The sequence below is a fragment of the Triturus cristatus genome, chromosome 2_1, assembly GCF_964204655.1.
Source record: "Triturus cristatus chromosome 2_1, aTriCri1.1, whole genome shotgun sequence".
In the NCBI taxonomy this organism is placed as follows: Eukaryota; Metazoa; Chordata; class Amphibia; order Caudata; family Salamandridae; genus Triturus; species Triturus cristatus.
The window spans coordinates 11786695-11800343 of record NC_140581.1 but is presented as its reverse complement, the minus strand read 5'-3'; the positions used below and the strand labels follow the sequence as shown (position 1 = coordinate 11800343).

Here is a 13649-nt window from a genome sequence, read left to right as displayed (position 1 = left end):
TGGCTTTCAGAGCCTTTCATAACAGAGTATTGCTCATCTTTTTTATTGGGAGACGACATGTTTCGGCAGCACATGTCGCATAGCGAGGTATATAAAGAGGTGGCTCGGTGGAGATGAGTATTCCTCATTCCAGCACAATGGCTCTCCGCTGCCTTTCCGGGATCATCGCACTGGTAGTCCTAGTGGCCATCCCTGACTCTGTCAACGGACTGGTAAGATGCAGTGTTTGACATTATAGGACCTTTTTACTCCTTTGCAGCAGCCTGTTGGGTGAGACAACTTAGTGTAAATGCTCATCTCTGATTATTGTGTGAAATCTCTTGCAAGCTGTGCAGAGTCTACCTAGGCGAGGGATTGCGGTCATGGGAAGATCGAGGGAGCTGTCTAGGGTCGTGAAATGCAACCAGGGACAGAGGCTCAGCACTGGACCACACACAGACTTTACGCGATGTTAGCCAAAGGCTCCAGGCTATCTGCAGCCCATGAACCATGGACCACTCACTGCGCCTGTGCCTTACAGGGTCTCTGCTTGCTCCTGACTCTGTACCTCAATATCTCCAACATTGCTCTAGTGTTCTTTCTACTCTTCTCCTCCAGCCATAAAGCCCTCTCTGATAAGTATTCTCTTGGTGGGTTGGTTCTCCCTCTACTCTCCAACTGCAGACACTGTAGTGGCAAGTAGAGTATCTGCCACCCCCTGCAGGCTCCTGACTGACTATTCCTCTATGGAAGAAATACTGCCTCAAACAAAGGTGTGTCCAGCTGAGACAGAGCATAACAAAGGTGTGTCCAGCTGAGACAGACCATAACAAGGGTTAGTCCAGCTGAGACAAACCATAACAAAGGTGTGTCCAGCTGAGACAGACCATAACAAAGGTGTGTCCAGCTGAGACAGACCATTACAAGGGTGTGTCCAGCTGAGATAGACCATAACAAAGGTTAGTCCAGCTGAGACAGACCATAACAAAGGTTAGTCCAGCTGAGACAGACCATAACAAAGGTTAGTCCAGCTGAGACAGACCATAACAAAGGTTAGTCCAGCTGAGACAGACCATTACAAGGATGTGTCCAGCTGAGACAGACCATAACAAGGGTGTGTCCAGATGAGAGAGACCATAACAAAGGTTAGTCCAGCTGAGAAAGACCACAATAAAGGTGTGTCCAGATGAGACCATAACAAATGTGTGTCCAGCTGAGATAGACCATAACCAAAGTGTTTCCAGCTGAGACAGAACATAGCAAAGGTATGTCCAGCTGAGACAGACCATAACAAAGGTGTGTCCAACTGAGACAGACCATTACAAAGGTGCATCCAGCTGAGACCGGCCATAACAAAGATGTATCCAGCTGAGACAGAGCGTAACAAAGGTGCATCCTGCTTGGAGGACCATAATAAGGGTGAGATGTGTTCTGCTGAGATAGACCATAACAAAGGTGTGTTTAGCTGAGACAGACCATAACAAAGGTGTGTCCTGCTGAGATCGACCATAACAAAGCTGTGCCCAGCTGAGAAAGACTATAACAAAGGTTAGTCCAGCTGAGAAAGACCATAACAAAGGTGCATTCAGCTGATACAGACCATAACAAGGGTTTGTCCAGATGAGACAGACCATAACAAAGGTTAGTTCAGCTGAGACAGAATATAACAAAGGTGTGTCCAGCTGAGATAGACCATAACAAAGGTTGGTCCAGCTGAGATAGACCATAACAAAAGTTAGTCCTGCGAAGACAGACCATAACACAGATGTCTTCTGCTGAGACAGACCATAACAAAGGTGAGTGCAGCTGAGACAGACATTAACAAAGGTGTGTCTAGATGAGAGAGACCATAGCAAAGCTGTGCCCAGCTGAAACAGACCATAACAAAGGTGTGTCCAGCTGAGATAGACCATTACAAAGGTTAGTCCAGCTAAGATAGACCATAACAAAGGTGTATCCAGCTGAGACAGTGCATAACAAAGGTGCAGCCAGCTGAGACAGACCATAACAAAGTTGTGTCCAGCTTAGACAGACCATAACAAAAGTGTATGCAGCTGAGACAGAGAGTAACAAAGGTGTATCCAGATGGGACAGACCATAACAAGGGTGAGTACAGATGAGACAGGCCATAACAAAGGTGCGTCATGCTGAGATAGACCATTTGGCTAGTCCTGCTGTTTGAGGGATATGTCTGTTGGTATGATCATAACTTGATGTATGTCCTGTAGTTTGCTGCATATGCCTGTTGGAATGTCCACAATGTCACACATGTCCTGCAGTTTGCACCATGTGGCTGTTGCTACGATCATAACGTTATGCATGTCCTGCTGTTTGGAGGACATGCCTGTTGATAGATTCTACCTCATGTGTTGAGATGTGGCATAAAGGTAGGACTATAGCATCCTCGGGTTTTCTTGTACCCTCTACCTGATGTGGCCACCGATGCAGTTGTTGAAGTGGGCGGGATAGGCGGGGCATGGTGTGCCCCTACGTTTTCAATATAATAGACCCTGTTTGACTACTTTTTATATTTTGAAAATGCATCCCAGGACAACAGAAATAGCCAAGGCCTGTAAATAAAGCTAGGACGATCGTGGCCGTTCAGTATGGGTGGGACGGGCAGAGAAGGAAAAGGAATCAGGGGCATGTGTGCAAGAAATACCGGAGCAAGGTGCTGTGCCAAATTTGGCAGTGCCGAGTTCTGAATTTTTTTAATGCAGGGATGCGCCGTTCTTACAAAAATACAGCGCACCAGTGTTTCCCCTAGTGCTGGTGAAATAAAAGCTGCCTAGTACCCGTGCGGGCACCCTGCCTCAAGGTTGCAAGTGTGCCTGCGCTGCAGGGGCGATTGTTTATGTACGGGAAGGGACACCTTGTGCAGGAAGGGGCACCTTCCTGCATATAAACAATCAATAATGGCGATTTGCTCCTTCTCGGTGTGATGCATCACACATAGAAAGAGCAAAAAATGAAGAGAAATTAATCATTTTTCCTTGCATCGCCATTCTAAGACCAGGTATTCCCTTGCTTTCGTTTTTGGTGCTGCCCCAGCCTTGTAAATCTGGGGCAGCGTCAAAAAGCAATAGGTTTTGCAGTGGAACGCCCACAGCAGCACATTGCACACCCCTTTGCTGCAGAGGACTGCTGCGGAAAGGGTAATATTTACAAGGTAGCGTTAAGCCACATTAAGTGGCTTAGCGCCACCATGAAAATATGGGGGTTGGCGTAATGCCACCGGAGCGTCCAAAAAAGTGCTGCTCCGGTGGTCTTCTTGCCCAGAGAAGACAAGGACAGTGTCCACTTCTGCTCTGCTCAGCAGGTGAACTCTAGGGGTGGACATGTGGGTTATTCTTGAAGCCGTCCACCACCAACCATACAGAAGCTCACCTGCAGTCTTGCAGGCAGGCCTGAGAAGCAGCTCACTCTAGAGCGATGGTGACTCTGTCACTGAGGTCACAGGACTCTTGAGGCCAGTCCACCTCACCCAGTGGTACCTCCGTTGGCCTTGATTCAGCAGTAGGAGTGCAACTCACCAGGGATCGGCAATGCAGGATTTGCACGCACACCACACTAAGTTCACAAACTTCACGGTCTCTCTGCTTCATGCACAAGCACTTTTAACATGTGCTGCCTGCTGTCGGACCACTGGAATTATGCAGCAACAGAGGTGAAAATTATGCTGCAGTGTTGACTAAATTATACAACAAAAAAGGCTGCTGCGTAATGCGGTATATTTTCAGATACTTTATTATTTTGACGTTTGTGTACAACCGTCTCTGCAAAGATTGTGCCGTATTAGTACCAGTGTAACATACAAATGCAGCAAAGAGAAAGGTGACCAGTCAACCTTTGCAAAGGGCCCTCCAATTTGCAGCAACACAAGTCACATTTTTTTGTAATTTTGATCCGTTTGAGCTACAAACGATTTTTTAGTGAAAATCATTTGATTATGCAGCACATGAAGTATGTAATGTTACGGAGTTTTTTATAGCGCATAGCTGCCCCAGCTAAGGGGCGTCCCAGTGCTAACCGGCAGGAATTGGGAGGCTACAGAATGAAGGCAGATCCTAATTCGAAGGGAAAAGGTGAGTTTTAATGGCCTTGCGAACAGTCAGGTGGTTGTCCATACTGTGGATGTGCACAGGGAGAGAGTCAGGGCCGGACTGGGAACCACAACCGGCCCTGGCAAAGTGCTCGGCCGGCCCCCTCCCCCGGGCGGGGGTGCTGCCGAGCTCTTTGCCAGGGCCGCTTTTCGGCCGATTTTGTTACAGGGACGATTTTGCAGCTATGCAAAAACGGACCTGTAACAAAAACGCCCCCCAGGGGCCCAAAATCGGCCCCCACCAGTGCGGCGCACCGGGGGATTGCCCGGTGCCCGCTATGGCCAGTCCGGCCCTGGAGAGAATTCCAAAGTTTAGCAGCCAGGGAGCGGAAGAAACGTCCTCCTGTGCGCACCTTCCTCACCCGAGGAACAACGGCCAGATGCTGGCCCATAGATCGAGGTTGGCGAGTAGGTGTATAGGGTAAGAGCAGGTTTGCTAGAATTCCTGGGGAGGAGAGATTTATAGTGTTGAACTCGACGGGCCTAGCCACCGGCAACCAATGGAGTCGGCGGATGGCGTTAGTCGTGGAACAAGTTCTAGGAAGGCCAAGGAGAGTTCTAGCAGCCGCATTTTGAACCCTCTGCAGTCGTCGAATTTCAGCCTTGTTCCCCCCAGGTAAAGAGAGCGGGCATAGTCTATCCTAGACATGATGGTGGCCAGGATGGGCTGGCATAGTCTAACCTAGACCTGATGGTGGCCAGGATGGGCTGGCATAGTCTAACCTAGACCTGATGGTGGCCAGGATGGGCTGGCATAGTCTAACCTAGACCTGATGGTGGACAGGATGGGCTGGCATAGTCTAACCTAGACATAATGGTGGCCAGGATGAGCTGGCATAGTCTATCCTAGACATGATGGTGGCCAGGATGGGCTGGCATAGTCTAACCTAGACATGATGGTGGCCAGGATGAGCTGGCATAGTCTATCCTAGACATGATGGTGGCCAGGATGGTGACTTGAGGAATAGAAGGATTAAAGAAACCCAGCAGCGGTTTCAGTCCACGCAGGAGTCCAGAACAGGTCCCGGCAACTTTTTTGGTTTGGACCTGGAAACTGAGGGGCGAGTTTACACCCAGATTTTTAACCACCTGTTTGGGGGCGGGTGCACATCCCAGGGTCGCCAGCCACCAGCGCTCGCTCCACAGCTCAGAGTCTTTGCCTACCAGCAAAACCAGTATGAAGTGGCAAATATGGCAGAGCCATAATTATGTGGAAAACATTGGTAAACTAGGATTTTTGCCATTCATATTTTAACTGCTCTTGTGGAAAAAGGGAGAAATGCTGTTGACAGAAACTCCATGGCTGGGAGACAAATGTCTTGTCATTCCACTTTTAAGGGTATTTGGGGCATTTTGCGATTGGAAACATATCCCACTTTGTGAATTTATTTTAGTGTCAATAACTCATATCGACCCTAACATTAACCTGTGTATCCATGGGTTGAATTAATCAATGTGCTATACTGTAGCAGGTCAGTGAAATGCCAAACAAATAGTAAAGGTTGCCATGTTTTGCTTCTTCTGGCCACACCTCTGACTCCACCCACTGACCCCATCCTTGGGTCCCCCCCCTCTGACTCCACCCACTGACCCCATCCTCGGGTCCCCCCCCCGACTCCACCCACTGACCCCATCCTCGGGTTCCCCCCCTCTGACTCCACCCACTGGCCCCATCCTCGGGTTCCCCCCCTCTGACTCCACCCACTGACCCCATCCTCGGGTTCCCCCCCCTCTGACTCCACCCACTGACCCCAATCTCGGGTTCCTCCCCTCCGACTCCACCCACTGACCCCATCCTCGGGTCCCCCCCTCTGACTCCACCCACTGACCCCATCCTCGGGTTCCCCCCCCCCCTCTGACTCCACCCACTGACCCCATCCTCTGGTTCCCCCCCCCTCTGACTCCACCCACTGACCCCAATCTCGGGTTCCCCCCCCCTCTGACTCCACCCACTGTCCCCATCCTCGGGTTCCCCCCTCTGACTCCACCCTCTGACCCCATCCTCGGGTTCCCCCCCTCTGACTCCACCCACTGACCCCATCCTCGGGTCCCCCCCCCCTCTGATTCTCCGCTCACTGACCCCATCCTCGGGTATCCCCCCCCCCTCTGACTCCACCCACTGACCCCACCCTCGGGTTTCCCCCCCCTCTGATTCTCCGCTCACTGACCCCATCCTCGGGTATCCCCCCCTCTGACTCCACCCACTGACCCCGTCCTCGGGTTTCCCCCTCTGACTCCACCCACTGACCCCATCCTCGGGTTTCCCCCCCCCTGATTTTCTACCCACTGACCCCATCCTCGGGTACCCCCCTCTGACTCCACCCACTGACCCCATCCTCGGGTATCCCCCCTCTGACTCCATCCACTGATCCCATCCTCGGGTATCCCCCCCCTCTGATTCTCCGCCCACTGACCCCATCCTCGGGTACCCCCCTCTGACTCCACCCACTGACCCCATCCTCGGGTATCCCCCCTCTGACTCCATCCACTGATCCCATCCTCGGGTATCCCCCCCCCCCTCTGATTCTCCGCCCACTGATCCCATCCTCGGGTACCCCCGCCCTCTGATTGTCCGCCCACTTACCCCATCCTCGGGTATCCCCCCCCCCCCCCTCTGATTCTCCGCTCACTGTCCCCATCCTCGGGTATCCCCCCCCCCTCTGACTCCATCCACTGACCCCACCCTCGGGTATCCCCCCCTCTGATTCTCCGCCCACTGACCCCATCCTCGGGTATCCCCCCCCTCTGATTCTCCGCCCACTGACCCCATCCTCGGGTATCCCCCCCCCCCCTCTGATTCTCCGCTCACTGACCCCATCCTCGGGTATCCCCCCCCCCCTCTGATTCTCCGCTCACTGACCCCACCCCCGGGTATCCCCCCCACCCCCTCTGACTCCATCCACTGACCCCATCCTCGGGTATCCCCCCCTCTGATTCTCCGCTCACTGACCCCACCCCCGGGTATCCCCCCCCCTCTGACTCCATCCACTGACCCCACCCTCGTGTATCCCCCCCCCCCTCTGATTCTCCGCCCACTGACCCCATCCTCGGGGACCCCCCCCCCCTCTGATAGTCCGTCCACTGACCCCATCCTCGGGTATCCCCCCCTCCCCTCTGATTCTCCGCCCACTGACCCCATCCTCGGGTATCCCCCCCCCCCCCTGACTCCATCCACTGACCCCACCCTCGGGTATCCCCCCCCCCCCCCCCCTCTGACTCCATCCACTGACCCCATCCTCGGGTATCCCCCCCCTCTGATTCTCCGCTCACGGACTCCATCCCCGGGTATCCCCCCCCCCCCTCTGGTTCCCCGCCCCCAGTCCCCTACTTTTCTCCCCCGCTTCCCCCGCTGCCTGGCGTACCCCTTCTCTACGAGGACTGCGCTGATCCTCCTCACCAGTGAACTCACTCGCGCCCTCTCTTTCAGTGCGACGTGGGCGGGGTCTGGAAGAGTGAGCATGGCACCCTGCTGACCATGAAGCTGGGTGTCAACAGATCGATCAGCGGCACCTATCAATCATCCGACGGCGCTCCGAAGTCTCCCCTGATTGGATACCAGCAGGAGGGCGACAGCCCCATCTTCGGAGTGACGGTGAAGAACATCGTTGCCCGTGAGTACCGCGCAGCGCTATATCTTCTGGCCGCTGTAGGAGTGGCACCTTCAGGGCGCCACGCCCCCTTCTCTCTCCCACTTAACACCTCAGGCACTTGTCTGCTCCCCCGCCTGCTGTTTCTACTTTCCTTCCCACCCTTCTTTCGCCGCCCTTTTCACCTTCTTGGCATTTGATGTAGTGTGGCTGTAGCTCCAAGAAGCGGCGGAGCGCTTTACAGAGATCCTGCCAGGCCCAGATTCCGCTCAAACATGAGGCGCCGGACCTCACTCAGTGCGACGAGTGAGAGTGCAGACATCAGTGTCTCATGGGGAGGGAGGGTGGAGGGGCAGGTTGAAAAGAGGACAGCGCCCCCTGCGGGTGACTGCTGCTCACTCACCCCGTTACTGCACATTGACTCACAGTCGACTGTGGCTGTGAGGGATGGACTCGAGGACAGGCGAGAAGAAGAGGCAGGCAAGGCAGCCAGTCACTCCTACCTGCAGCTGAGTGCACAGACCCAGAGTCACTCCTGCCTGCACCTCGGGGGTCAAGGGCGGGGTGGGGGCGAGCATATGCCACGTTGCATGGTGCAAGAGCGACACAAAGCGGATCCGTAATACGGCCTCATTCCTACCACCGCTGAAAAGGACCTACAGCCTCATTTACGAGTTTTTGACGCAGGGCAGCGCAGCAAGTTACGTGGCTGCGCTGCCCTGAGTCACCAGGAAAGGGAGGAATGCGCCACAATTAAGATATACAGCGCATGCCTGTCCTTTCCCACTGCGCTGAGCTGCCCTGTGTCACCAGGAAAGGGAGGAATGCGCCCTAATTAAGATATACAGCGCATGCCTGTCCTTTCCCACTGCGCTGAGCTGCCCTGTGTCACCAGGAAAGGGAGGAATGCGCCCTAATTAAGATATACAGCGCATGCCTGGGCTTTCCCACTGTGCCGGAGCCTTTCTGGCTGCGTTGTAGCAACGCAGGCACCCTGGCACCATGGTGCAAGGGTGTCTGAATTGTTGGCGGGGTTGCTTTTGTCCAGGAAGGAACAACTTTGTGCATAGAAACAATCCTGGGAGGCATGTTTCTCTTTCTGTGTGTGCTACAAAGAAAGAGGGAAAAGCGAGGAGAAATAAATATATTTCTCCTAGTTGTGCCTGTCCTGGGAGGTGAACAGTTTTGACGCATTCCCAGGTTTACAGATCCTTCTAAATATGAGAATGCATCAAAACCCATGGGTGTTGTGTGGGAACACCCCCTGCAACGCACATGGAACACTGCCCTAGCACAGAGTAAGGCAACGCAGCGGCTTGCGCTGCATCATCTTACACCATATCCACGAGGCCATGAAAAGCCACTCATGGTGGCGTTGCGTGGCCTCGTAGAAATTAGTCGGTGCTCTGCGCCACCAGAGGGTGACTGGCGGAGCAAGGAGATTGCAAACAAGCCCCCAAATCTTTAGTAATACTGAAAAGGAAATCAAAAGCGACAGCGATAAGGGGGGTGGGGGGGGGGGCAGGCTTTGACACCGCTTCAAGAACTCACTCTGCTGAATGAAGAAGAAGGTTAGTGTCCATCTCCGTCCGCACCTTGCTCTCAGTGGAATGATCATGCTTGGGTAACCGCGCACTTCCTCCTGCAGACGCAGTCCATCAATGACACCTCTTCAAGAACTCACTCTACTGAGTGAAGGACAACGTCAGTCTCTATGTCTGTCCACGCCTTGCTCTCAGTGGAATGATCATGCTTGGGTAACGGCGCACTGCCCCCTGCAGGCGCTGTCCATCAATGACACCTCTTCAAGAACTCACTCTACTGAGTGAAGGACAACGTCAGTCTCTATGTCTGTCCACGCCTTGCTCTCAGTATAGTGATCATGCTTGGGTAACCGTGCACTGCCCCCTGCAGACGCAGTCCATCAATGACACCTCTTCTAGAACTCATTCTACTGAGTGAAGGACAACGTCAGTCTCTTTGTCTGTCCACGCCTTGCTCTCAGTGGAATGATCATGCTTGGGTAACGGCGCACTGCCCCCTGCAGGCGCTGTCCATCAATGACACCTCTTCAAGAACTCACTCTACTGAGTGAAGGACAACGTCAGTCTCTATGTCTGTCCACGCCTTGCTCTCAGTATAGTGATCATGCTTGGGTAACCGTGCACTGCCCCCTGCAGGCGCGTCCATCAATGACACCTCTTCAAGAACTCACTCTACTGAGTGAAGGACAACGTCAGTCTCTATGTCTGTCCACGCCTTGCTCTCAGTGGAATGATCATGCTTGGGTAACTGCACACTGCCCCCTACAGGCGTTGTCCATCAATGACACGTCTTCTAGAACTCATTCTACTGAGTGAAGGACAACGTCAGTCTCTATGTCTGTCCACGCCTTGCTCTCAGTATAGTGATCATGCTTGGGTAGCCCTGCACTGCCTCCTGCAGACGCAGTCCATCAATGACACCTCTTCAAGAACTCACTCTACTGAGTGAAGGACAACGTCAGTCTCTATGTCTGTCCACGCCTTGCTCTCAGTGGAATGATCATGCTTGGGTAACTGCACACTGCCCCCTACAGGCGTTGTCCATCAATGACACGTCTTCTAGAACTCATTCTACTGAGTGAAGGACAACGTCAGTCTCTATGTCTGTCCACGCCTTGCTCTCAGTATAGTGATCATGCTTGGGTAGCCCTGCACTGCCTCCTGCAGGCACAGTCCATCAATGACACCTCTTCTAGAACTCACTCTACTGAGTGAAGGACAATGAAAGAGAACGTCAGTCTCTATGTCTGTCCACGCCTTGCTCTCAGTGGAATGATCATGCTTGGGTAGCCGTGCACTGCCCCCTGCAGGCGCAGTCCATCAATAAGACCTCTTCTAGAACTCACTCTACTGAGTGAAGGACAACGTCAGTCTCTATGTCTGTCCACGCCTTGCTCTCAGTGGAATGATCATGCTTGGGTAGCCGTGCACTGCCCCCTGCAGGCGCAGTCCATCAATGAGACCTCTTCAAGAACTCACTCTACTGAGTGAAGGAGAACATCAGTCTCCATGTCCGCCCACCGGATCGCTCGAGATTTTGGAGCAGGACGCCGCGCTGCTATGCCGCCACTCAACTGACTTAGTGACCACATCCTGGTCCTGCCGTTTCCATTATTGTGGCTGCTTAGCAACAAAAAGAAGCCCTACAAAGCATGTGTTTCTCCAAAGATGAGTGGACCAGAAACCGAGCGCGACGTACCTAGGTTACTGGTCTGCTCACGCCGTTGAGCCCGAGCTCTTACATCAAGAAGCTACCTTACCGGCGAGCCTTTGGAAATTACCAACAGTCAATTGTCTAGCTCCTGCGACGACCTGTATACCACTACAAAGGACAACAATAGGATCCTGACGTTTACATATCGAGCATTCACTCTACTTTGCAGATCGGCGACATTTCTCTATTTGAGTTCCATTCCGGTCTCCATATACATCTTCAACAGTGTAGTTCATCTGCCATCAATTTTCGATCTTGACAGGTCCACATTGCCTATTCTCCTTCTTTTGCATCATTTGTGCCCTGAAGAAGGTGATACCCAGTGAATTTGGTGTCTCACCGAAACGCGGCGGCGCTTGAATAAAAGTTCCTGTTAAAAACTGCCCTATCCTGTTGAATCCCCATATATGGGACCTGGAATGTGTTAGTAGAGTTCTAACATTTCTATTGAGTTTTGTTTTCTACGTATGAGTGAAGTTTTCTGAGTATGATACTGTATGCATGCTGTGAGTGATGAATGAGTAAATGGGACATGTTTTTTCCTTTGGAATTGTCTATAAATGATGTCTTAGTGTGATAAATCAATTTTCTATGAAATATATAAAAAACCATATACAGAAAACCAAAAAATATAAAGTAATGTTTATATCAATGTTCTTGCCTTGTAAGAGCATGGCTATTTAAGCACAGTTAGAGTGGGTATAACTATCAATTGATGTACAGCATAGCCCAATCACATGGGTAGAGTTCTCATTTTTGAATCCATGTCCATTCACGCCGTTCTCTCTTTAGAATGATAATGTTTAGGTAACCGTGCACTGCCCCCTGCAGGCGCGTCCATCAATGAGACCTCTTCAAGAACTCACTCAACTGAGTGAAGGACAACGTCAGTCTCTATGTCTTGGGGAGAGGAGTTGGCCTTCCGGCCAGGGCGGTCGACTTCGAATCTGGGGAACTGGGTTCGAGTCTCGGCATTGATACTAAACATCCTGTGATTCTGGGCAAATCACGTAATCTCCCCGTGCCTAACAAAAAATAAATGTGTCCCCATGTAGCGCAACTGGTGCTATGTAAAGCGCTCTGATACCCAATTCTGGTCAAGTTCGCACTATATAAAACTCCATAAAATAAAAAAATATGTCTGTCCACGCCATGCTCTCTGTACAATGATCATGTTTAGGTAACAGCGCACTGCCCCCTGCAGGCGCAGTCCATCAATGATGTAGGAGAGTAGGATCTGCTTCACATGGGTACCCCCACTTTTTGCTGGTGTTTCACTGTTTTTCGACCTTGGTCTGGCTGTGGCCCTGCTAATCAGGACCCCAGCCTAGCTGCTTCCGCTCTAAAATGATTTCCATGTACATTAGGTACACATCTAGTTGGATTCTGGCGTGCCTTATAAGCCCCTAGTATATGGTATACTATGTACCTAAGGCATAGGTACCTCAGAGGCCTACCAGGGGCTGAAGCATATATTATGCCACCCCTGGGAAGCACTCCAAAATGACACTACAGGTCTGCTACTGCAGCCTGGGTAAGGGTGTGCTTGCACTCCTTTCAGTGGTATAGGCTACCTATATCCACCCATATATACAGACACATATAAACCTATAAGCCACTCCTATGGCAGGCCTTGACAATCCTGAAGGCAGAGTGCTTGGCTTTGTGTGAGAGGGTGTCCAAGCATGAGCTGAGCCCCTCTGCAGCTTTCGGAAATCCTTCCTTATGGCTGTTCTGTGATACATTAGATCAAAAAAATGCAAAAGATCCAGAAGTGAAACAACACCTAAATAAGTAAATGGGAATATCCCTTTAAAGGACGAAATCCCTCACTCACCAAAGGTGACATGCTTCATCATTTGGGATTCTCCAACCCAGAGGAAACGCCTAGTTCCTCTGGGGGCTACAACTCCCTCACTATGAGGGAGGAGCTCAGGGATGTTTTGATAATAAGATGTTAGGATATGCTAAATCCACAAAAGTAGAACTAATGGTGTGAGTGAGAGCGCAGCGCAAAGAAAAAATTATTATTAATGCATGTGAAAAATGTGAAATTTAAAACTAGCTCAAGAACGTGAGACACAACTTTATTCGTAATACGTGTTTGGCTAGAGTTAAAATAATAGCCGGAACTGCCACGAACCCTGTGAGGCCGTTACCTGTTGCTCTGTCGCTGATTTCTGGTCACCAGCTGTGCCCCTGCACTGGACGGGGTCTGTGGGGTCTCATACTGCCTGTCTCCCCCGCCGCCGAAGCCCCTTTGCACCTGAGGGCACGGCCGCTGCGTGGGGAGACTACATCCCCCAGGGGCCTTAGCGGCTGGACGCCGCTTCTCGTCATCTCGCGCCCGACGGCGCTTAAATCTGGGCGGGAACTCCCGCATCGCGGGACGCGCGCGGGCGAAGCCCGGGCAAAGGGCGGGCCGTCTGTGGCCGTCCGGGGCCGAGGGAGGCCGGGCCGGGCCACCCCTCGTGGTTCACGAAAGCAAGACTGAAAACAAGACTAAGTGTAAGACATTTAACTTCCTGCTTCGCTAATAATATTCACTATTGGTATTACCCTGCATATAGATTGTGTATAACATTGCCCCCCTGTTAATCGTGTGCCAAATAATGTCTGTTATGTCGCCCGTAAAATCAATTAAAGGTAAGAATACATCAATGGGAGGCCCACGCAAAGGGACATTAGATCATTTCCTGGCTAAAGCCGTTTCGAAGTTAGAC

The 13649-nt window shown here is 51.9% G+C and overlaps 1 protein-coding gene across 1 annotated transcript in view; it reads left to right on the top strand.

The window, feature by feature from the left end:
* Nucleotides 1–47: 47 nt before the first annotated feature.
* LOC146863613 (avidin-related protein 4/5-like) overlaps nt 48–13649 on the top strand; it is a 29707-nt gene continuing 16105 nt past the window's right edge. Inside the window, exons 1-2 of the mRNA XM_085627642.1 lie at nt 48–212; nt 7509–7692. Coding sequence (XP_085483768.1) covers nt 114–212; nt 7509–7692 — 283 coding nt within the window. The 5' untranslated portion in view covers nt 48–113. The remainder of the gene's footprint in view (nt 213–7508; nt 7693–13649) is intronic.